Below are 23079 nucleotides of genomic sequence, written 5' to 3' on the forward strand. Positions count from 1 at the left end.
CCCGGAGGAGGTTCCTGGATCCTGGCCTCGGATCGGCATAGCATCGGCCATTGCTCTCACTTGGGGAGTGAATCATCGGATGGAAGATCTTCCTCTCTGTCTCTCCTCCTCTCTGTATATCTGACTTTCCAATAAATAAATAAATCTTAAAAAAAAAAAAAGATTGGGTGTGAGATCAGTAACCGCAAACTCTCGCTTGGCATTAAAAGGCAAGCACTATGGGCCCGGCGCGGTGGCGCAAGTGGTTAAAGGTCCTCACCTTGCCGCCCGGGATCCCATATGGGCGCCGGTTCTAATCCCGGCAGCCCCGCTTCCCTTCCAGCTCCCTGCCTGTGGCCTGGGAAAGCAGCAGGGGACGGCCCAAAGCTTTGGGAACCTGCACCCGCGTGGGAGACCCGGAAGAGGCTCCTGGCTTCGGATCGGCATAGTATCGGCCCGTTGTGCTCACTTGGGGAGTGAATCATCGGACGGAAGATCTTCCTCTCTGTCTCTCCTCTCTGTATATCTGCCTTTCCAATGAAAAAAATAATAAAAATAAATCTTTAAAAAAAAAAAAAAAAGGCAAGCACTTTCTCCTGACTTGAGCTGGTCCCAGGTTTGGATGGCTAGTACCTGATTTTTCAGTTTCAGGTGTGACTTACGGGTGCGCCACTAACAGTACAAGCTGAAAATTCAGCCTTGTTTTTCCTGACATTGCATCCCACATATGTGCAACTCATCTCCCTCCTCTAACCTTTGTTTAAGTCATTCTTCAGTGTTTACAACAGCGTAAGCAAGCTGTGTAAAAGCTCCTGCTCACCTTTCTGAACCATACACAGACAGTAATAAACTTGTACTTATGTAGATTTTTCTATTCATACATATGTACATCATACATACATACATTATAGGATAAATTTGTGAATTAGGTACAGGGAGAGGTTAATGATCGCTAATGATAGAATAAAATATAAAATATTATAAGACACTTAGTAAAACTTAGGTGAATGTGACGTTTTTTGGAATTTTCCACTTAATACCTTCAGCTCACACTAATTACTGGTAAATAAAAATCACAAAAAGTAAGACCACAGATAAGGCACACTAGAGTTCATTGTTCCCAAACCTGTTTCTGAAATAATCAAACCAAACATTAATAAAGGCAAGTTTTCTGGCAATAAAACACATCTCACAACTTACAAGGAACACCATACTTAAAAGGTGGCATGGGGTCGGGGGAGGGGCTGATGCTGTAGCACAGTAGGCTAAGCCACCACATCCCAGCTAGGTACCCATCTGAGTCCAATTGCTCCACTTTCGACTCAAATACCTGTGTGGCCACCTGCAGGAATGAACCAATGGATGCAAGGTATATCCGTGTGTCACTACCTCTCTGCAACTCTGCCCTGCAAATAAGTAAAGCTTGCTAAAAATTTTCCTTCCACAAATTTAGCAAGAATCATCAAATCATATTTCAACTGTCTTTCAGTGAACTATGGTGGGGCGGGTGTCCGGTCTAACAAACAGCCACCTCATATCACAGGCTGCAAGTCCCAGCCTCAGCTTCCGGCTCAGCTTCCCGCTGACGCAGACTGTGGGAACGTCAGATGGAGGCCCAAGGAGCTGAGTTCCTGCCACCTGTGTGGGCTCAGCCTGAGTTCCCAGCTGCTGGCTCCACTGCATCGCTGCACTGCTTCAGCAGGGAACCAGTGCACGTGAGTGCGCTAGCCATCTCGCCCTGGCTCACAGATGACCTACAAAAAGAAAAAAAACCCAAGGAAGAAAGGAAAACACCAAGGACCTCCACACTACAGCAGAGAAAAATTTATAAAGATTCTAACAGCTTTTATTTCAATGGTGCAAGGTGGTATGGCATTCAACACTCACCAACAACAAATTATCATCGTCTATAAAACAGCTCCAGAAGGTTCAAACAAGAATCAAAACATACATGATCGACAGTAATTCTCATACAATACTCTTCAAGTGTTCAAACTTCATGCCGCTCCAATAAAGTGTATTCATGTTCTAGCAAACACACAGCAAGAAGAGTTTACTCTGTTATACTGTCTGTCTAAAAACACATCAGCACATGCCTCACAATTAAAAACTTAAAAACTACGCACTCCAGGACAGCAGTATCTCTTCGTGCTTAGGGTCAGTCAGTTGTACCAAATACCATAAATACAAAATGATAGGAAATATAAACATCGATTTGTATTTCAAGTTTATAACATTTTATTTACAAAAATAGCTTGGGAGGAAAAGGGTTTACAATCCCATGTCTTCTGGGGGGAGGGGGAGGATGAACTGTTTTGCGCCATCTTCTAGTGGTTTCTTTTTTTCCCCCTAACAATTTTTCAAGCTGCATTTGAATTCCTTCAGAATGACATCAGTCAACTAGGAGCCTGAGGGGGGAGGAGGAGAGAAGATGGAGCGAGGGAGGAGAGGGAGAGGTGAGGGAAGGAGGGGTACACAACAGTCGCACGTATGTCGATGGCTTGTACTGAAAGGACTCCGTGCTGTGCCTCATGCACTGGGCAGCGCGAGCACGCCGCCCGGACACCAACACCAGACGTCGCTATGTTCGGAAGGACACTTGCTCCCCACTATGGCACGATCGGATGCTCATCAAGGCAGACACTAAGACATGACTCCGAAGACAGGGTTGTGGCGGCAGATACCCGGGCCGTATTCCTCGTAGTCCTTCTTGGCATGGCAGACCTGGAAGAACTCCGGCTGCCGGAGGCAACAGTGACAAGTAAACCACCAGGCAAACGGCAAGTTCTCCCTCCCCAAAGCCTCCCCCTCTCCCGGCCACGTGTGCAGGAGAGTGACCCTTCGGATACACTAGACCACCTGATGGCGTTTACTTCGTTTTTATTCGTTTCAAAGGTTTATTCACCCCATTAATCCGGCACCCACTATATAAAGGCTCCATACGGATAGGGTGTCAGTTATCAACAAACTTGAAAGGAGAAAAAAAAAAAAAGTAAAAATTAATTGTAAAAGTCACTGGAATTATCGACAAATACAAGATATTTTCTTTCTTTTATATTATATTTTGGATTTCAATTATTCGTGTTATCTACAATCCCTAATTAGCAAGAATACTTGCAAATTAGCTGTGCAATTTAAGTGCTCATTAAATTAATTGCTAGGCCTATCAGAATTAAGTGTGTGTGTTTAGAGCCACAGAATTAGAACACATGCTATGTAGCTTCCTAGATAACAGGAGATACTTTAAATTCAAGGGAAAAAAAATGGAATAAAAAGTTTATTTTGTTGGAAAGGTTTCTGAAACCAATGCAGGTTTTTTGCGGTATCATTTTCCATGAGATTCTTGACCACCTGTCACAGTGGACAAGCTGAACGGAGGCTGCAGAAGGGAGATGAGATCCCACAGTCTGAAGGGGACTTACGGTGGACGCCAGCATCGAGCCTCCGAACCACACGGCGTAGCGCTGCATGTGATGGGTGATGACCTGCACCTCCACGGGCTTCGGCTGCAACACAGCGAGCCAGGCTTAGGCCACGGCCCAGACGGCTGCTCTAACCCCTCCCAGGTAACAGGATGCTGCTCCTTCTGGGCCTCCCCTCCATCTTCCCTCACACCGTGGTCCTCTGGTGGTGGTGGCACCAATCGCATGCACAGTGCAGGGCCCCCGTCGCTAGCCCTGGGGAAGGCAGGCAGGCAGGACCACTGCAGGGCATTTTCACACACTGAAAGCCTCACGACAAGTAAAAACAGCCAAGCGACTGAGGTTTATTTTCCTCCCAAATGAGATGGTTTAGCACTGTAGAGTAATTCCAAATAACACTAGCCACCCCAAAGATACTGAAAAAAAAAACACCTGTCGTTTCCCGAGCAGCGGACCCACTTCAGCGGGCTCTCTCGGCTTCCACTTTGCCTATCAAGAGCAATCTTAGTTGGAATTCTAAATAAAATCAGCAGCCGTTACAGTATGGAGAAACAGGGTGCAACTCCCTGCTAATGTTGGTTATTTTCATCTAATCAGAACTCGTCGCAAGGACACTAAAGATCCTAATTCTGAGTTAGCCCCATCTCCTTGGGACAGCGTCCTTGTACCACAGGCCTGACCCCTTACACACACACACACTGCTGGCAAGGTAGGGCTGGGGAACATCCAGTTGCTGCGGCTGCATCATGAGGTGCATCAGCTTGAACTGCCTGTCTGGGACAAGTGCAAGTAGCAAACCTTTGTTACAATTTCACAGTGTGGCCAAGTACCTCAAATCTCTATTTCAAGAGGAAGAGCTCCTTCAGCTGGTGTGTCAGGGAGCAGGAGCCCAGCCCGACGCTGCTGCAGGAAGCTCGGTGCTTCAGCACCCTCGCACTTCCCGGTCCCCTACCTTGATTCTGCCGCCACTCAGCTCTTCACTCAGTTTTAGTCTGGCATCCACCACTCTTTTTAGATCTCTCTGTAACCGACGTCCGAAATCCCTGAACATTGTAGAACCTCCTGAAAGGACGACGTTCTGGAAAACACAAAGCACAGGACGCCCTGGATGAACCGACACCCACAGGGCTCCACGCCGTCCACACAGCCAGTCTGTGGAGTGACACGCTGACCATATGAACTGCCAACCATAGGGTTCCACGCTATCCCACAACAAAACTCCACACAGCCAGTCATCCATGAAGTAACACACTGGCCCTAAGTGAAAAGGCTGTTTTTAACTGTTTTAGTTAAAAAACTAAAGCCATCAAAAATGTGTAAGTGGTAATTTTCTTCTCCTCTGACAACCCGTCACAAATTGTTCCTCTAAGCCCTCTCCCTCGACCTAATCAAGTGTAAACAAAGTAATTCTGTGCCCATGTTTCCCCCCTGGGCCATGCAGAACCATCAGAGATGGTTTGGTCTTTGGTCTTTGAACTAACTCCAGACCTTCAGCAGTTTTGCCTGAGTAAACCCTGGGGCAAGCAACACTCTTAAGAAGGGTGATGTTGGGAAAGCGCCCAGATTTCTGGAGAGACTTTTCCAATGAGCTGTCCTCCTTGCCCATTCCCCTCCAGCATCCTGCGACAACTGAGTGGTCACAGCAGGACCACTTAGTGGGGGGAACACGAAGGACACTAGACAGCCTATCAGACTCTGATGAGAGGTAAAACGTTCTCTCAGGTTACAGGATACTACTTAGGACAATGGAACTGAAATTAAGTTACCTTGATTTAACTTTCTTACAGAAAAAAAAAAAATCACCTGAGAAAATGATGTTTAGAAAATGAAAGAATCCTTCAAGAAGCCAGAAGACTTACTGCAAAGGTTCCCTAGCCCCCTGAGCTCCACCTCTGCTCTTCCTGAGTGTCGCGAGTCACTGAAGGATGACAGGTTAGCAGAGATCATAAGGAAGTTGGGTGAGGAGAACACACGTTTCTGTCCCTGTCGTCAGGTTATCTGAGACGGGAGTGGTCCTTTCCTGCCACTGTTGTCCTTAGCGAAGATGGCCAGCACTGAGCAGAACGGGTTCTTGTTCTTACATGCCAACCTCTGGAACGGCTGTGGCAGCACCCGTGGACTCAGGACAGCTGAAGTCAGAGGAGGCTAGGAAGCCAGCTCTTCTGCTGATGGTCCACTCCAGTTCCACCCTGAGCATCCCTACAGAGAATATCTGCTTCTAATCACCAATAGGTTTTTGATGACCTCAAACAAGTTCTGAGTGGGAAAAAACCATCAGATGCTAAGGCTTTTACATTACCTTGTCCAGGGACAGGCTGGTGGTCACCTGTGGTCTCATCATGCTGCATTAACATTTGTTTTTAAACCTGTAAGAATCTCAACTCTTAATATATTTTTAAGGAAGGATCTGGGCTTGATTTGAGGGCCAGGAATGTGAGGTGGTTCTGGGACAAACTTGAGGGCTCTTCATAGCTGTGAGGAGTATTCCTGCAGTCCAACCCCCTGATGGGCTGGTTTCATTAGGCTAGGGAATCCTGAGACCTGCCCTGTGTACTGGGGAGCAGTGCCAGGTGGGACCATGGCGGTAGTGCAGCCCTGCCCTCTTACCACACTGCATTATGTTGCCATCCTCGTTTTCCTCTATTTTTGGGCTAATTCATCCTTTTCATTTCTTCCTGACTGCCTCAAGCACTACACTGGCAAGCAAGAAAGGTCAGTAGTTTTCTAAGAATAGGCAAGTTGGAAAGCTGAAGCTTAACATTAACCTCAGGTCAAACAGGGTTAGCACTTCCGTATGAACCAGAATTTATGAATGAGTATTTAGTTCTCATTTTGAATTCCTTTCTCCCTTACTACTTACCCTCCCTCTCTCCTTCCTTCATTGAACAACCATGCTTGGTAGCCAAAATAAACATCGTTGCAACCAATATTGAACAAGTACCTGTTACAAAAAAGGCACTAATCTACAGAAGCTAACTTCAAAGGCCCCACAGTGTGCTAAGAGTAAACACTGTTACACAGATGCTAGAGCCAAGTGCACCGGAAAAAATGCTTCTATCTCCTGACTCTGGAAATCCTTAGAGGCCTATCAACTCAAAAAGGATGAAACTTGAAAAATATACTATGACACTGGAGTTATGCATTTACATTTAGGATCAAAAGCCCTGATAACAGCCAGGTCATTTCAGGAGCAGGTGTCCTGTAAGGAAACTCACCACCCAGGAACAGGCGGAGGCCCAACAGCCATTTTTTATGGTAGACTGAGTCAGGCTGGCTCTTTTTTTTTTTTTTTTTAAGATTTATTTTATTTTTATTGGAAAGGCAGATATACAGAGAGGAGAGACAGAGGAAGATCTTGCGTCCGATGATTCACTCCCCAGGCGGCCACAACGGCTGGAGCTGAGCCAATCTGAAGCCAGGAGCTTCTTCTGGGTCTCCCACGCGGGTGCAGGGTCCCAAAGCTTTGGGCCGTCCTTGACTGCCTTCCCGGGCCACAGGCAGGGAGCTAGATGGGAAGCGGGGCTGCCAGGATTAGAACCGGCACCCATGTGGGATCCTGGGCATGCAAGGCGAGGACCTTAACCACTGTGCCATCGCGCCAGGCCCAGGCTGGCTCTTTTTTACTGTTAAATATGACATGAGCCCAAAAAGCCTAGCTCGGCATGGAGTGGAGCTCCGTGTGGCTCTACACTCCACAGGTCAGCACAGTTCACCCGATCAATGACAGTGAGCTTTAAAAACATGCAATAAAACAGAACTGGAAGCAAATAACAACATGAAAATTGGCAGCATCCAGGATAGCTCTCTTTATAGAGAAAATTCTAGAGAAGTTGGGAAATTCAGAATATCAGAGGTCAGAAATGACTCAGTAAACATTATGAACCTGGAACATGAAAGATAGCAAAAGAGAAGAAATAAAAACACTAATCTGGGGATGATCTGAATAAAGATTATAATAAGATTTGTCTACACAATTACAGCATATAAAATGTCTATTCTAACTTCACAGCAATGACTAAGGTTGAAGCAAACAAAAGGCCCTGAACTGAATCAATTAAGACACTTAAAGAGGCAAGCGAAGGGATGACAGAGAAATAGATCCCACGTGAGCAGGTAAGTGGACAGGACAGCTCTCAGCACCAGTGCACAGATAGCTATCAGAAGTCACACTAGGTGGACAAGGAGGTTGTCTAGATGAGTCTATTGCTCTAAGGTAGGGGATTTCACCACCACCTGTGCTACTGGCATCCCACATCAGCGCTGGTTTGAGTCCTGGCTGCTCCACTTCCAATTCAGCTCCCTGCTATTGTCCTGGGAAAAGCAGTGGAGGATGGCCCAAGTGCTAGGGTTCCTTTACCCACATGGAAGATCCAGAAGTCCCTGGCTCCTGACTTCAGCCTGGCCTGGCCACGCCTTGGCCACTGTGGTCATCTGAGGAGTAAACCAACAGATGAAAAATCTCATCTCACCAATCCTGCCTTTCAAATCAATATTCTTAAAAACAAAAAGAAAGTGGACAAGGTGGCCCTCAGCATCACACGGTGCACAGGACAGCTTGTGCACAAGACTCAAGAATGATGAAGCAGAAAAAAGAAAACTAGGTTTTCAGAAATGTCGTAAATGTGTTCAAAATTCAACCTGGCTGCTTAACAGCTACAAGTTCGAACCTAGTACCTCAAAACTCAACTTTCTGATGTGTTCAAGGACCTATCAGGGGTCTCCAGTGTGGTTGCCAAGCGGCTAAAGTCCTCACCTTTAACGCACCAAGATCCCATATGGCTCCCTGCCTGTGGCCTGGGAAACCAGTTGAGGATGGCCCAAAGCCTTGGGTTCCTGCACCTGCGTGGGAGACTCAAAGGAAGTTCCAGGCTCCTGGCTTCGGATCGGCACAGCTCTGGCTGTTGCGCTCACTTGGGGACTGATTCATCAGACGGAAGATCTTCCTCTCTGTATATCTGACTTTGCAATAAAAATAAAAATAAATCTTAAAAAAAAAAATAAAAAGAACTCATCGGGGACTGGAACGGTGGTACAGCAAGAAAATCCTCTGCCTACGATGCGGGCAGTAATGCGGGTGCCAATTCAGCCCCTAACTGCTCCACTTCTGATCCATCTCCCCGCTAATGCAGCTGGAGAGACAGCAGGAGCTGGCCGAAGTGCGTGGCCCTACAACCACATGGAGACGCGGCTGCAGCCTGGCCCAGCCCTGGCCGTGGCAGTCACCTGGGAAGTGGAGAAATGAAGGGTTCCCTCTTTTCTTTCTCTCTCCCCACCCCCCCCATTCTGCCTTTCAATTAAATATTTTTTTTAGAAAAGAATCTATTAAAGTCCCTGCACACAGAAGCCTTGTTTAACATGTAACAGCAGACTAAAATGCTGGTCTCTTGAGGGTCTGTCTCATTTGTATTTGTGAAATGGAAATAGAAACAGGAATTACTGCATAGGGTAATTATCAGAAAAGGGCTTAATCCAGCTCTTCACACATATAAACTTTCAATAAATCATAGCTATTAAAGGATTTTTAAAAGTCTGTAATTAATGACAAGATTTCAAATAAATACTGTGAGAGGTGGTGAATTTTTTTTCTGCTAAGAGCCGTCTGGATATTTATGGCATTTGCAGGCCATGTAAAATTACCAACCTAAACAGCTGCCTGCTAGAGAGTTATTGAATTCAAAGTCTTGCATGCAGTTGCCTAGCCAGGACCAGATCAAATGATCTTGTGGGCCTTACACTACCCAGGAACCAGATGTTCCCCACCCCTGGAACTTCAGACGAAGAAACTCCCATCATTTCTGAATGGCAACAGTGCAGGGTCTGGAGAACAATGAGCCACCAAAAACGACAAGTCTGAAACGAGCAACCACTTAAATGACATTTGTAAGGTTAATCATTTTCTTCTACTCTCTCAGGAACAGGATGGTGAAATTACGGGGGACCAGCACCGTGGCACAGCAGCCTTGGCCTCCCATAGGAGTATCACCAGTTCAAGTCTGGCTAGCATACTTCCAACAGAGCTGCTAATGTGCAGAACACTCTGTACTCACATGGGAGACCCACAAGAAGCTCCTGGCTCCTAGCTTTGGCCTCGCCTGGTCTCCAGGAGCAAATCAGCAGATGGTATGTATGTACATATCTCTCTCTCATCTATCTCTGCCTCTCCTTCCCTCTCGCTCTAACTCTGCCTTTTAAGTTTGTTTTTTAAAGAAAGAAAGAAAATCTAAAACCAGAGCAGCTATCCAGGGGCATCTTTTAGGAGCTACCACAGGAGCATCAGCAGTGTGATGCTAGACCACCTCCCAGACCACCTCCCAGCTCTCTGGTAACTTGAACATCTCCAGATTGGGGACTGGATAAGAGTACTAGGACTAAGAGAATAACAAGCAGGGCTTATCAGGGACAGAGGCTGAGGAGGCCACACAGCAGTCAGCTGGAAGGTTCAGGAAGAAGGTGGAAATGTGAGGTTGATCTCCAGATCAGTGAAGGGAGATCCTGCACCCGCTGCATCAGGCGCCCTCATAACCAGCCCCTCAAACCATGCTTCTCTCCTCCATGAGCCATTACCCTCCCCATTTTCAATCCTTTCTCAGGGTTAGGTATTAAGTCCTGTATACAAACACAGCCTTATGGGATGTACCTACATCCCTACATCTGACAGAAAAGCAGAAATGATTCCAAATTCCTGCAGTAGTCGCACATTGTTCTCAATGCTTACATTGTCTCCTCAGTTTATGAAATTTCCTTGAGTTCAAAGTTCTCGCATTAAATGCAATGCCATTTAATTCCAAAAATGCAAATGGCATCATGGTGAAATTATTAGTAAAAGAGAGGCACAGCCACCTTAGTAGCGGACAAAGCAGATTCCTCAAAGGACACTGGATAAGCATCATGGCATGAGTAAGGAAGGCCTTAGCTTTTTCTGATACAGTTAGTCATTGCATTTGGTTTAACTTACTTGCCCTTCCACAGTGATGAGCTTACAGAATTTCTCCTATGACAAGAGAGAAAAGTCCCTCCTCCCCCTCAACTGCCGGGAAGACAAACTCCCAGTACGATTAGTTTCATTTTACCAACGTCTCTAGCTTCTATCATCTTTCCAAACCCTGGGCTGCCACTGCCTGTGGAATCAAGCAATGGACATAAGTTCATCCTGTAAAATTCACCGAAATACGTGAACTGCATTATCAAATGAGAAAACCCTCATTCCATCACGAGCGATTTGTGACAGTTCCATTTTCTTTATGAGGAATCAAGGCTCTCTAAAATGTGTGCACTTGTTACATCTTACACTGACAATAAAACGCAGCCAATGTTACGTGAGATTTCAGAAGTGGAAAGGGAAAACCATAACTACTTAATACCTTCACAGTCTAATCTCTCCTTAATTTCCCCTTCTTAGAAAGGAGTTGAATCAAGGCTACTAAACAAATAATAATAGAATTACAACTTTGCTTTCTGGTCCTAAAACACAGCTTAGCTAAGAAAATATTATCCAGTTACGAAAGCCCTATTTGTTGACTATAACATTTCAAACACATTTAAAGCAAAGAGAAAGTAGAAGTTATCCGTCATCTCACCTGCAAAGATACTTTCTTTGCTTCAAGAGTAATAGGGCCAGTATTGTGGCGTAACAGGTAAAGCCACCATCTGAGATGCCAGCATCCCATATGGGCACTGGCTTGTGTTCCCACAGCTCCATTTGTGATCAGCTCCCTGTGAATGGCCTGAGAAAAGTAACAGAAGATGGCCCAGCTACTTGGGCCCCTCCCCTGCCACCTGCATGGGAAACCCAGAAGAAGCACCTAACTCCTGGCTTCGGCTTGGCCTAGCCCTGGCAGTTGCGCCCATCTGGAAAGTGAATCAGCAGATGGAAGATCCTCCATCTCTCCCCACTCAATCACTCTGATTTTTAAATAAATAAATACACCTTTAATAAAAAGTGAAAAATATCTATCAATCAAAATAGGCAAGCTATATTTTACATAAAATGGATTATATGTAAAATGTATAAGTTGCTTCTTTTTACTTAAGATATATTTCTAGATCTCTTTTTGTTTGAATCCATTGACTAACCTCATCCTTTTCCAAGGTCTTCTGGTATTCCATTGCAAAGACAGCACAAGGGCCAGCATTATGACACAGCAGGTAATCCAGCACCTCTGACAACAGCATCCCACAAGGGCACTGCTTCATGTCCTGGCTACTGCTTCCGTTACAGCTCCCTGCCAATGGCCTAGCAAAAACAGTGGAAAACGGCCCAAGTGTTTGGGCACCTGCCACTTCTCTGGGAGATGCAGATAAAGGTCTTGGCTCCTGTTTTTGACTTGGTTCAACCCTGTTTCTACAAACATCTAGGAGTGAGCCAGCAATACACTTTCTCTCCATCTCTGTTTTTTTTTTTTTTCTGTAAACTCTGCCTTTCAAACAAATCAATCTTTGGATTAAAAAAAGACAAAATAAAAGTTATTTAGTCTATATTGTAGAATCCAACTCTCTACACTTTAAAACTCATCTGGGATGGGCACTGTGGCACAGCAAGTTAAGCCTCTGCCTGCCACACCTGCATCCCCATATGAGGAACGCCTGGGATCCAATCCCAGCTCCTCTGCTTCTGATGCAGCTTCCGGTAACATGTGTGACAGGTACCATATGTTGGCCCAAGTACTGGAGTTCCTGCTACCCATGTGGGAAACTAGACAGAACTCTTGGCTCTTGGCTTTTGCCTCACCTAGTCCTGGCTGGTATGGGTACTGAAGAGAAAGGAACTAGCAAATGAAAGATCTTTTTCTCTCTTTCTCTTTTCTTCCCTCCCTCCCTTCCTCCCATCTTCCTTCCTTCTTTCTGTTCTCTCTCCCCTTCCCTCCCTCTGTCTTTTCCCTCTCTCTCAATCACTCTGCCCTTCCAAAAATACATCTTTAAAATGAAACTAACCAACGAAATTTGAACAAGTTGAAGTCATGAGGCTGAGTGACACGAGGCCAGGGTTGACTGAAGACGAACGAAAGCTAACTGGCAATCACTCTTGCTTTCAGTAACCTGCCTGTTGCTACATGACGGCATTTCCTGTAAGTCACTATGAGGACTAGATGTTCCTCATTCCAAGCTCCAAAATTCCAGGCCATCACAGAACTTTCAGAAAATAACTACATGAGTATATTCTACTATTTGATCGTTTCATTTTGGACAGTAACTTCTATCTGCCCACAGCGCATTAGCACTGAACTGAAATATGCAGGAACCAAGACCAGCCTTCAACAGAAGCATTAGAGGCATCACTTTTATATTTTTAAGAAGTATTTATTTTCATTTTAAAGGCAGATTTACAGAGGGAAGGAGAGACAGAGTTCTTCCATCCATCGGTTCATTCCCCAAATGGTCCAAACAGAGTCCAGTCTACCCAAAGCTGAGAACTGGAGCTTCTTCCAGGTCTTCCACTTGCATTCAAAGGCCTAGCCACTTGGGCCATTTTTTGTGGCTTTCCCAGGCACTAAGCAGGGAGCTGGATCAGAAGGGGGGCAGCTGGAACATGAACAAGAGCCTATATGGGATGCTGGCAATGCAGGCAAAGGATTAGCCTGTTATGCCACCATTTTTCTCTTTCAACTAATACGTAAGATGGTTAAAATTTCCCAACTCACAACTTGGTAGTTAAGAATAAAATGCACTGGGCCCAGAGTTTTGGCATAGTAGATAAAACTCCCACCTGTGATAGCAGCATCCCATCAGTTTGCCGATTTGAGTCTCGCACGGTCCATGTCTGATACAGCTCCCTGTTAATGTTCCTGAGATACTCCTTGGGCCCTGGCCCACATGTGCAACACCCAGAACAAACTCCTGATTCCTGGCTTCAGCCTTGCCTAACCCCAGCCGTTGTGGCCATTTGGGGAGTGAACCAGCTGACGGAAGCTCTCTGTGTCTCCCAGTCTCTCTAACTCTTCCTTTCAAATAAATACAGCTTTTTTTTTTTTTTTTAAAGAAGGGTAAAATATATTACAACTGCTGTATTAAATACTGCTAGTAAACTAAGTCATATTTTTAAACATTTTAAGTCAGCCTTCTTACAATTTAAATCCTTACAATTACACTAACAAATCCTGTAGAACAGAAATGTCAGCATATGAAGAACCTAGTCTAAGAATCACGTGCCTTTAATTCTGGAATGAAATCAAAGCACCTTACCCAATCGGCTTATACCTTATACAGCGGGCGCCGCACATCGATGGGACAATTCTGGATCACTCCGTCCACCACGTCTGAGATGGATTCCATAAAGTCTGGGTTGGCAAACTGAGGCGCGCATAAACACAGAAAAAACAGCACACGTTTCTCCCAAATCGAAACTGTACAAGTTATCTGTAGAAAGAAACTTAAGTAACACAGTTTACTATAACTCGAAAACACCTCAGGCTGCAGAGAAGGAGTCCCACAGGACAGATCACACGCACACGCAGCCACCCCCTGCGTCTCCTTGAGAGATGAAATGTGGGTTTAATTACGGACAGACCTGCCCCACGCCACGAACACACAGTAACTCACGCTAATGGGACAAAGGAGAGAGCATGCATGCGGTCGCTGTGATAGGCGATGAGAAAGAAACAAGCTTATCACGAGGAATATTATCAACACGAGAAAACGAAGGCGGGGCACAAGGTAAAAGAAGCATGTCCAATGAAAGCATGAACTTGACCTAGAAAATGGAGCAGCGGCTGCTTTACTTCCTGGGGGTCACTCTAAAAGGCAACCATCCACACAGCAACAGCTAGCGGAGTCAGTTCAGGGCTGAGTTAAACAAGCTGCTCAATTATACCTAAAGTATTTACTTTAAAGCCAAGGCAAGTGTCGGTGTCAGACACTCCAAGAGGAAGGACATCGCAGCATCCTTTTGTTTGTCACCTAATTAAATCTAAACTGAATGAGGCAGCAAAATAGACTCAAATATAAATTTGATACACTGTACCTAGAGCTTATAGTGTTGCCTCTTATTTTCTGCTTTCTTCTGAAGTGTTACTAATTTCTTGAGACGAGCAGTAAAAACGATGACTGTCTATAAACAGAAATGCCAGCCTCCCGACAAACGATCTACCTGGTTGGCTGCAAAGAACACAGGAGGACCAACTGTCCTGGTTAGAATCGGGTCAGGGAGGGTGATCAGAGAAGGTGCAGTGTTACCTGTCACCTCAGGCACACGGAGACAACCTGTGCGCAGCCCTGAAGGGGAACTGGCTGCCTCACTACAGGCAACTCCACCTTCTTGGGCTTCATGCTAATCCCATTATCTTCTATTGCTCTCACAACTTCTTCCTGACTTCTAGGCAGACAACTCAGTATATGGAGAGGCAAACTGAAGAATCAAGCAGACACACTGCACACGGGGCACAGGCATGGTATGCTGAGGGATTACTCAAAGATGGCCAGCTGGCTTATCCGAGTTTACTGAAAAGTGCTCTTCATGCACACTAGGTGGCGGTATTGCTCCATATACCCCCCACATTGTAACCAAAAAATCTCTTACCTCTGGGTGGAAGAAGATCTCAGGTCCCAGGAACCTTTCGTAACCAACATCTATAATGAACTTCTTCTGATTGATGGCATTGATACCCGTGTATTGTTTGATCCACTTCCGAGGATCCATGTCATATTTAGCAAATTCCTTTACTATGTCAGGGCAAATGTAACAGTACTTCTCCTGTGTACACATGAAGACATCAGCAAGCATTAACACCCACCCAGGGTTCCTGCCCTCTCTGACAACCACCCAGAGACTGCATGCATTACAACCCCCTGAAATCATATCCGCTCACACCAAGACAACAGTGCTTGTGCTACCAAGCCCTACAGTCCGCTGTCATTTCTACTAGACACTTAGCCTTTGGACAGGTCAGTCCGTGTTCTCTGCAACTCATGGAACAAAACACATACATCCTAGCTGAGAGATACTAAGGTGACTGTAGTTAAGCTGACAGGCACCATGAATGAAAAAGAAGAGCCATCAGGCAGGAGGGGCCACGTTGCCAGCAGGTGCCTGCTGCACAACTTGCTGTTACCACACTGGCCACAGCAACCAGAATGAGCTGTGTAAAGTGCTTCCTGGGATGTGGGGATGTGACGGCCTTGGTGATCCTCTTGCTGATCATCCTCAGCAGAGCAGCAGGTGACACCTGGGCACCAGCTTTGCAAAGCAAGCATCCCGGTGGGCACAACTCAGGTGGGCCCATGCAGCACACAGCGGATGAGCACCAGCTTGAACTCATTACGCATTCCAGAAGGAATGCCACCCTCAGTGACCTCTTTGGGACATGGAGATTCTCAGAATCTCTGAAACATTCTCATAACATCTTCTAGGTATCTTTGATCTGTAAGCAACTGAAATTGTTGGGCAAGAATTATTATATAACCAAGTTCTGTAAAGAGAGTGAGTGACATTTTGAACCTACCAAGCCTCCAGCTGTCCCTGAGGACTGGTCAACGCCCTAATGTACCTCAGCCCACCTAGCTGCTGTCAGGAAGTGCTTCCAGAAGGCTGGGTGCAGAACAACAGCGTGAACACAAGGTCTGCGTTCAAGGGCCTGGGATGCTGTGCTCACAGGAACAGCCGAGGCCCACACAGCAGGGAGGCAGAATCCAAAGCTCTTTCCAGGATCTTTGTCCTGACCAGCAGAAGTGAGTCAAGAACTAACAGGGTCAACGGACCCAACAGGCCAGAGCAGCTGACTGCAGAGTGCAAAGGGAGCCGCTTCTACCCACCCCTTACAGCTGAGCAGAACAGTCTTATCCTTGCTGTGCCAGCTCAGCTTTCAGTCAGAATGAAACCCAGAAAGGCAGAGAGCCAGACAAAAGCCCAGCATGGGGCTCAGGAAAGCCACCACCACGGGCACTCAAGACTCTCACGAACAACCCTGGGTGTCCCTAACTAAAGGGCCAATTCTGGTTCACATCTGTAGCAGATCTACGGTGGGTAAGGGGGACTGGGTCGATGCCAAACTTTCCTTCCACCGAAGAAAGCCAAAGAAAGGGGGAGAGAAAGTATCTGTAAAATCAGTTTAACTGGAGCGTTCATCACGGTACAGGTTAAGCGATGCCAGCTTCCCTCTTGGGTACCTGTTTCAAGACCCAGCTGCTCCTTTTTGGGTCCAGTTCCCACTAATACACCTGGGAAGGCAGAGGACAGTGGTTTGACCTTGCCAGGCCACAACAAGGTCTTACGTATGATGCCTCAGGAAACCTTCCCCTTAGCAGGGAGAAACCAGCACTTCTCCATTTGGCTAGAAATTCACTCTTTTAGTACTAACAGCTCTGCTGTCTCCCTCCCCTGCCACCTTTTCCCCTGTTCCTGGAACCTCCAGTCAGAGGCAAACTGGGACATGGGACAGCCTAGAGGCAGAAACCCCTACGACAGCCATGGCCCCCATCCCAGATCGCCAATCAGAACTTGAGAATCCTCTCCAGTGCCTTTTTTCCTTCAACCAACCTCAGCTTTGGGGAGCTTAGAAGGAAGGAGTGTTGGTGGGAGAAGAGGGGGATCAGACTCCCACGCCGCTCCCCACTCCCACTCCTCCAGAGCTCAAACAGAATAGTGCATGGCAAAACAGACACCCAAAGCCATGTTGCTGCCACTCCCAAACTTGAACTCTTCTCCCAAGACAAAATCCATGCCTCTTCATCTGTGTCATGATTCTTCCGGAATTACTAGGGATTTCTGGTTTGTTGGTTTGTTTTAATTGTCCTGACTTGGCAACCTGGGAGCAAAAGTTCCCTACACGGTATGCGTCACGCACGGAGTAGCACGAGAACCACACGAGGAGCGTGACAGACACATTCATCAACTTAGCATCCACATGCCAGCTTCCTTCTGGTCATCAGTGGGATCCTAGAGCTTGCTATAATTTTTCTAAAATAGAAATTAGCGAAAATGCAGATGGATTTTGTTTAGTAAGTTTATTCTAGGTCTTAGATGGCACTGAATATACAAAGGGCCATCATTACCTCTATGGAAAAGCTAAAAAAAAAAAAAGTATGGATCTGGACACTTCGCGCAGCAAGATCAACATGTTTTCATTTCATCTTCTCGTGAACGTGGGGGATTCCTGGGCCACACCGATGGGTGCGGGCTCACTGCACGCGTGCCCTGGCACTCGCTGTGCTGCGGCAGCTCACGTCCCATCCCCGGGGCCGGACACACTGTACCCAACTGCAGCTCTAGTTCATCAGGTTCCAATGAAACCCTGCTGCCTTACAGCAGTGGCTGCTCGACACCAGTTAGCAAGCTGGTTTCGCTGACAGCTAACAGCCAGCCTCTTCAGCCCGTTTAACTCAGTGGCCAACAAATCAATGTTCACACTCACGGGGAAGGGCTGGGAGGGACGGAGAAGGGACGCAGAGGCGGGGATGATGGCTTCAAGGCAAAGCGGCCAGACACCATTTCTCTCTCACCCCCAAACCAGCCAGTTTCCCGTCTGTTTTTACCTTAATGGCTTTTGCGGTCTCCAGTGACTGCTCAGGAGGGATTCCCACCTCCCTCTCCCTTAGCAGCTGTTGAATGAAATACGTAATATCTCTACCTGCAATCGGGATGTGTTTGATGCAGCTTCCAATTACATAACCTTCTGCCTGAGGAAGAAGAGGCAGGACGGTGTGTGTCAGTCATCGCTCAGACGGGAGCCACCCGGTCCCAGAGGTGCCCGCCTCACCCTCCCTGGCCACCCCCGCTCCTGGCATCGCAAGCACTGACCGAATCACTGCTGCACAGGCTCAGTACTGCTTCTATTTTTAAGTTACTGCATATGCAATTCCATTAATATTAAAATTCTAAATTATTCCAATAACATGAGAGTCTCCATAGCAACCAAAAATGATATTTTCAGTAGCAATGTAAAATAAAAATTACATTCGATAGTCTATTTCCAAAGAGTACCAGTAACACTGTGAGAAAAGTCCATCCAACAGCTTTATTCTACAACAGAAAGGAAAATGTTTGATCTGTAAATTGTTTTTTTTTTTTTTAAAAAAAAAAACCTAACTATAGGGCCTGGCACAGTAACCTAGTGGCTAAATCCTTGCCTTATATGCCCTGGGATCCCATACGGGTACCAGTTCCTATCACAGGTTGCCTTACTTCCCCTCCAGCTCCCTGCCTGTGGCCTGGGAAAGCAGTCGAGGACGGCCCAAAGCCTTGGGACCCTGCACCCGTGTGGGAGACCAGAAGAAGCTCCTGCCTTCAGATTGGCTCAGTTTGGGCCAATGCAGCCACCTGGGGAGTGCATCAGCAGTTGGAAGATCTTCTTCTTTGTCCTTCTCTCTCTCTCGGTAAATCTGACTTTCCAATAAAAATAAATAAATCTTTTTTTTTAAAAAAAAAAAAAGCCTGTAAATTATCATTATTTATGTTTAAATCAGCCACTGGTCAGGTGCAAAGGATTCAGATTCTAACCCCTGTCCCCGTCTGTCGGCTAAGTGACCATGGACCAGCCTCAGCATATGACTCCCTGGCGCTCTACTACACATTATTTTAATTCAGGTAAACAAGACCTCGCATGTCAAGCATGCAGCCGTGTGTTCTGGCACTTACTTAGTATTCAATAACATCCATGTACGGTCCTACAGGATGAGTCTGAAAGACTAACCTAAACGCTCCGCCAGCTAAGGACATCTGATCATTAGGCTGCATTCCCTCGCTGCGCTGCCTTCCTGGGCCCGTGAGGAGCCGGCAGGGGCTGGTGTGATTCCACCACCCTGACCTACCACTAACCAGACTGACATCCTTCCACCCACAGCAGCCATGTGTCCAAAGTTCCCTCATCGCCCTCCTTCTGGGCAGAGTGGTCCCAGAAGGCGCAAACCTGGCAAGTCCACTTGCTTTTTTTTTTTTTTTAAAGATTCTTTTTTTAAATTATTATTATTTTCTTATTGGAAAGGCGGATACACAGAGAGGAGAGACAGAGAGGAAGATCCTCCGTCCGAAGATTCACTCCCCAAGTAAGCGCAACGGGCCGATACTATGCCAATCAGGAGCCAGGAGCCTCTTCCGGGTCTCCCACACGGGTGCAGGGTCCCAAAGCTTTGGGCCGTCCTCGACTGCTTTCCCAGGCCACAGGCAGGGAGCTGGAAGGGAAGCGGGGCTGCCGGGATAGAACCGGCGCCCATATGGGATCCCGGGCGTGCAAGGCGAGGACCTTAACCACTTGCGCCACCGCGCTGGGCCCGTCCACTTGCTCTTTAGGGGCCAGGAGAGAGAGACGCTGACAGCATGAACAGCATCAGTTAGAAAGACACAGTTTGTGTTTCACAATGCAGCTCTATGCAACAATGTTCAAGTGATAAAGAAGGCAATGGAAATGAAAGCTGACTCCATTTTACAAACATGTTCGTCCTGGTAACGGCATGCACTAGACACAGCCGCAAGGTAAGGCGAAAAACTGAATTTCCCTTTTTCCTGACAGACCTAACTTCTGTAGAAAGTCCAAGTATTTGTAAAATATTTACAAGTAAAAAGTATAAAAGTACACAAGGGTTAAAAGTATAAATCACTGAAATATTAAAGGTCAAGTTAACCCATGAAATATTAGCGCTCTAACACAAACTATTCTGTTTTCTATGAATTATGCATAGCATTTTCTACATTTCTGCATTAAATAACAGCTTCGGTACAGTGAAACAAGCCACAGACTGCCCATTCAGTTCCCTTGGTCCAGCTCCCAATTCAGCTTCCCACCGACGCAGACCTGGGAGGCGGCAGGTAGGTGACGGCCCAAGCACCTGAGTCACTGCCACACAGGCAAGAGACCTCCACCGAGTTCCCGGCTCCAAGTTCCAGGCTCAGGCCAGCTCAGACCCTGCAGGCACGCGGTGAGTGGATGCACAGATGGGAGCCTTTGTCTGCCTCTCACCCTCTCTCTTTCATTAGAAAAAAAAATCCAATTTGCATTTTTCAAAGAAAGTGTCTACATAAACATGCTCACGCATTCCTATGCAAGAAGCAAAGTGACGGTGGCTCCTGGGGAGAGATGCTGGGATAGGATGCCCAGGAATGAGCCTGACTTTCCGCTCAATATCTCCTTCCCTTCAACACCACTTCAGCAAAGATATTTTTTAAAATAATTTCTTTTAAATAATCCATTAAGCCAAAAGAGGCTCTCTTTAAACTTGAATGAGAAATCATTCCTCTAAATATTTCGGAAATTAAACCAAAACATGATGTTGCAAAGTCTTCCAAAAGTCTAAACTATTATATCTCAATTCTTAAATAAATTTATAATAATAATAATAATCCGGGCAGGCATTGTGGTACAGGAGCTGTAATTACATCTTGGAACACCCACACTCCCTAGCAGAATAGCTGGTTTGCTACCTTGGTCACTGCTGCCCGCTGCAGCCCGGCCCAGCCCCAGCTGTGATGGTCATTCCGAGTGTGAACCAACAGATGGAAATCTCTCTCTCTCTCTCTCTCTCTCTCTCTCTCTCTCTCTCTCTCTCTCTCTCCCCCCTTCCTCTTCCCTTCCCTCTCTCCCTCTCTCCCCCTCCCTAAATTACTATTTTTCAGTCTCCGTCTGGATGACACCTGGCTCCTGAGATCATGCCTGTGGGGGTCACGCTGTCCACCTCGGACATCGAGACTTTACAATGGCCATCGTTTTCACTTTTCTCACATATCTGATTTTCTAAACCTTTAGACCTTTCCTAAACAAAACAAGGGCTTATTTATTCTACTTTTCTTACTTACCTCCGATCAGATGGCAAGCCTAAGGGAGCTAGGTGTGAACTATCGTGCTTACCACTGGGATGACATGCGTGACGCCGTCCCCACTGTCAATGACGATCCCTGTCAAGGTGCGTTCACCAACTTGTCGGGACGTCCAAGAGGCTGCTAAGGCCAGCACTGCCTGGAGGAAAGACAGAACCGCTAGTGAAACAGGCACCTCTGTTCAAAGCGCCACGCCCGCGGGTGCTCGGGTATGATCAACAAACTCCTACTTTCCCCTGTCACCCATCATCCCCACCAAATTTCAGTTCCAACTTGTACAACTTAACATACAAACTTTTAAACTCTAGGAGCTAAGTTTGCAGTAAAAAAGTCTCAAGTTTTACAAAGAAAATCCAAAATTAGAAGACTAAATTCTAATCCACTACTTCCCAAAGTGGGGCCAGATAGCTGCTGTAGAACTTTTCTGTGAAGGTCTCCCACCCAGAAATTCCAATCAAGGAGATCTAGGAAAGGGGGCTTCATCCAGGAGCAACTGTGCCCCCCACCAGGGGACAGCCGGAACTAGTTGTGTCATTTTTTATCACCATACTTGTAAAGAGAGAGGTACCTGGTGGGGGTCTTTAGTGCATAGAGTCCAGGGCTATTGCCAAGTACGCTGCAATGCACAGGGTAGCCCCACGACAAAGAACTATCCAACATTTAGCACAGAGCTTGGAAAATCCTGATCTAACAGGAAGGTTGTACACAATCTGTAGTTTCAAACACTCCCTAGGAGTGAATGTGATGCACCGACCACTCTGAGAACCAATGGGACAGTGTTTTTTTGTTTTAATTATTATTATTATTACTATTATTGTTTAGTCTTGAATTTTCAGGTACAATTGCATAGGGTCTGGGATTTCCCTTCCCCCTCCCCAAACTTCCATCCTCAACTGATTTTCCCCATATTATAACAAGTATAGTCCTTCATAAGCAGTCATAAGTCCAGCAATCTGTCCATTAAGTGTGTCCTGACAGTGCTGGTACAGACAGTGTCAGAGAATCCAGCATCCCATTGTCTAGATATGTTCAACAATTTCATCGGGAGTCCATCATTGATTTGGAAGTAGAGATGAATATTGCATTATATTGTCATATCTGGATATGACAGTCTCTATTATGCTGTCACCATACATTCCCTTAAATGAGAAACCACGAAACAAAAGTCAAGAACAAAGGGAATGAAGTTAAAACAAACAAAGAAAAAAACTTACGGCACATGGACTCAAACAATATGCCAATGAATAACCAACGCACCGATGAAGAAATGAAAAATAAAACACAAAAGCCTCTTGGGTAAAATGATGCTACTGTACGATGTATAAGCCAGAGAAGAACTTAATGAGAAAGAAATATTTGGAAGGGATGAAAATAAAAATAAAAACATCACAACACATATGTTGCAGCAAAAACAATTTGCATGAAGTCTGCCTTATATCAGAGAACATATGGTATTCACCCTTTTGGGGCTGACTTATTTTACTGAGCATAAAGGTCTCTAGTTGGGACCTTCTAGTTGCAAATGGTAGAATTTCATTCTTTTTAATGGCTGAGTAGTATTTCACAGAGTAGATTTACCACAGTTTCTTTAACCACTCCTCTTTGGACGGACATCTGGATTGTTTCCATGTCTTTGCTATTGTAGATTGTGCTGCTGTAAATATAGGATTACAGATCCCTTTTTCACATGCAGATTTTATTTCCTATGGATATATTTCTAGGGATGGGATAGCTGTGTCACATGGCAGGTTTATTTGCACTGCTCTAAGCACTCTCCATACTGGGGCACTGGTTTTGAAAGTCTCTCCCCATCCCATGGAACACAATCTGGGGCTTACTAAACTTGGACGTGCTGGAATCAATTCTCAGAGTCATGTCCTATTAACACATACTGAATTACCATGAGAAGGCTACAGAGTGCACTGCCTCCCAAATCTATTT

The 23079-nt window shown here is 46.0% G+C and overlaps 1 protein-coding gene across 4 annotated transcripts in view; it reads right to left on the reverse strand.

The window, feature by feature from the left end:
* Positions 1–1809: 1809 nt before the first annotated feature.
* ACTR3B (actin related protein 3B) overlaps positions 1810–23079 on the reverse strand; it is a 54127-nt gene continuing 32857 nt past the window's right edge. For 3 of the 4 annotated variants that reach the window (XM_041002119.1, XM_041002121.1, XM_041002122.1), the window contains 6 exons: positions 21170–21277; positions 17865–18008; positions 14914–15087; positions 13596–13688; positions 4354–4479; positions 2970–3485 (listed from right to left, as the gene is read on the reverse strand). In XM_041002119.1, coding sequence (XP_040858053.1) covers positions 3204–3485; positions 4354–4479; positions 13596–13688; positions 14914–15087; positions 17865–18008; positions 21170–21277 — 927 coding nt within the window. In that variant the 3' untranslated portion in view covers positions 2970–3203. Of the gene's footprint in view, positions 2719–2969; positions 3486–4353; positions 4480–13595; positions 13689–14913; positions 15088–17864; positions 18009–21169; positions 21278–23079 lie in introns of those variants that run through there. The other variant, XM_041002120.1, reaches the window with a different exon arrangement.

The sequence above is a fragment of the Ochotona curzoniae genome, unplaced genomic scaffold (assembly GCF_017591425.1).
Source record: "Ochotona curzoniae isolate NIBS_2020 unplaced genomic scaffold, NIBS_Ocur_1.0 scaffold_2476, whole genome shotgun sequence".
NCBI classification, from domain to species: Eukaryota; Metazoa; Chordata; class Mammalia; order Lagomorpha; family Ochotonidae; genus Ochotona; species Ochotona curzoniae.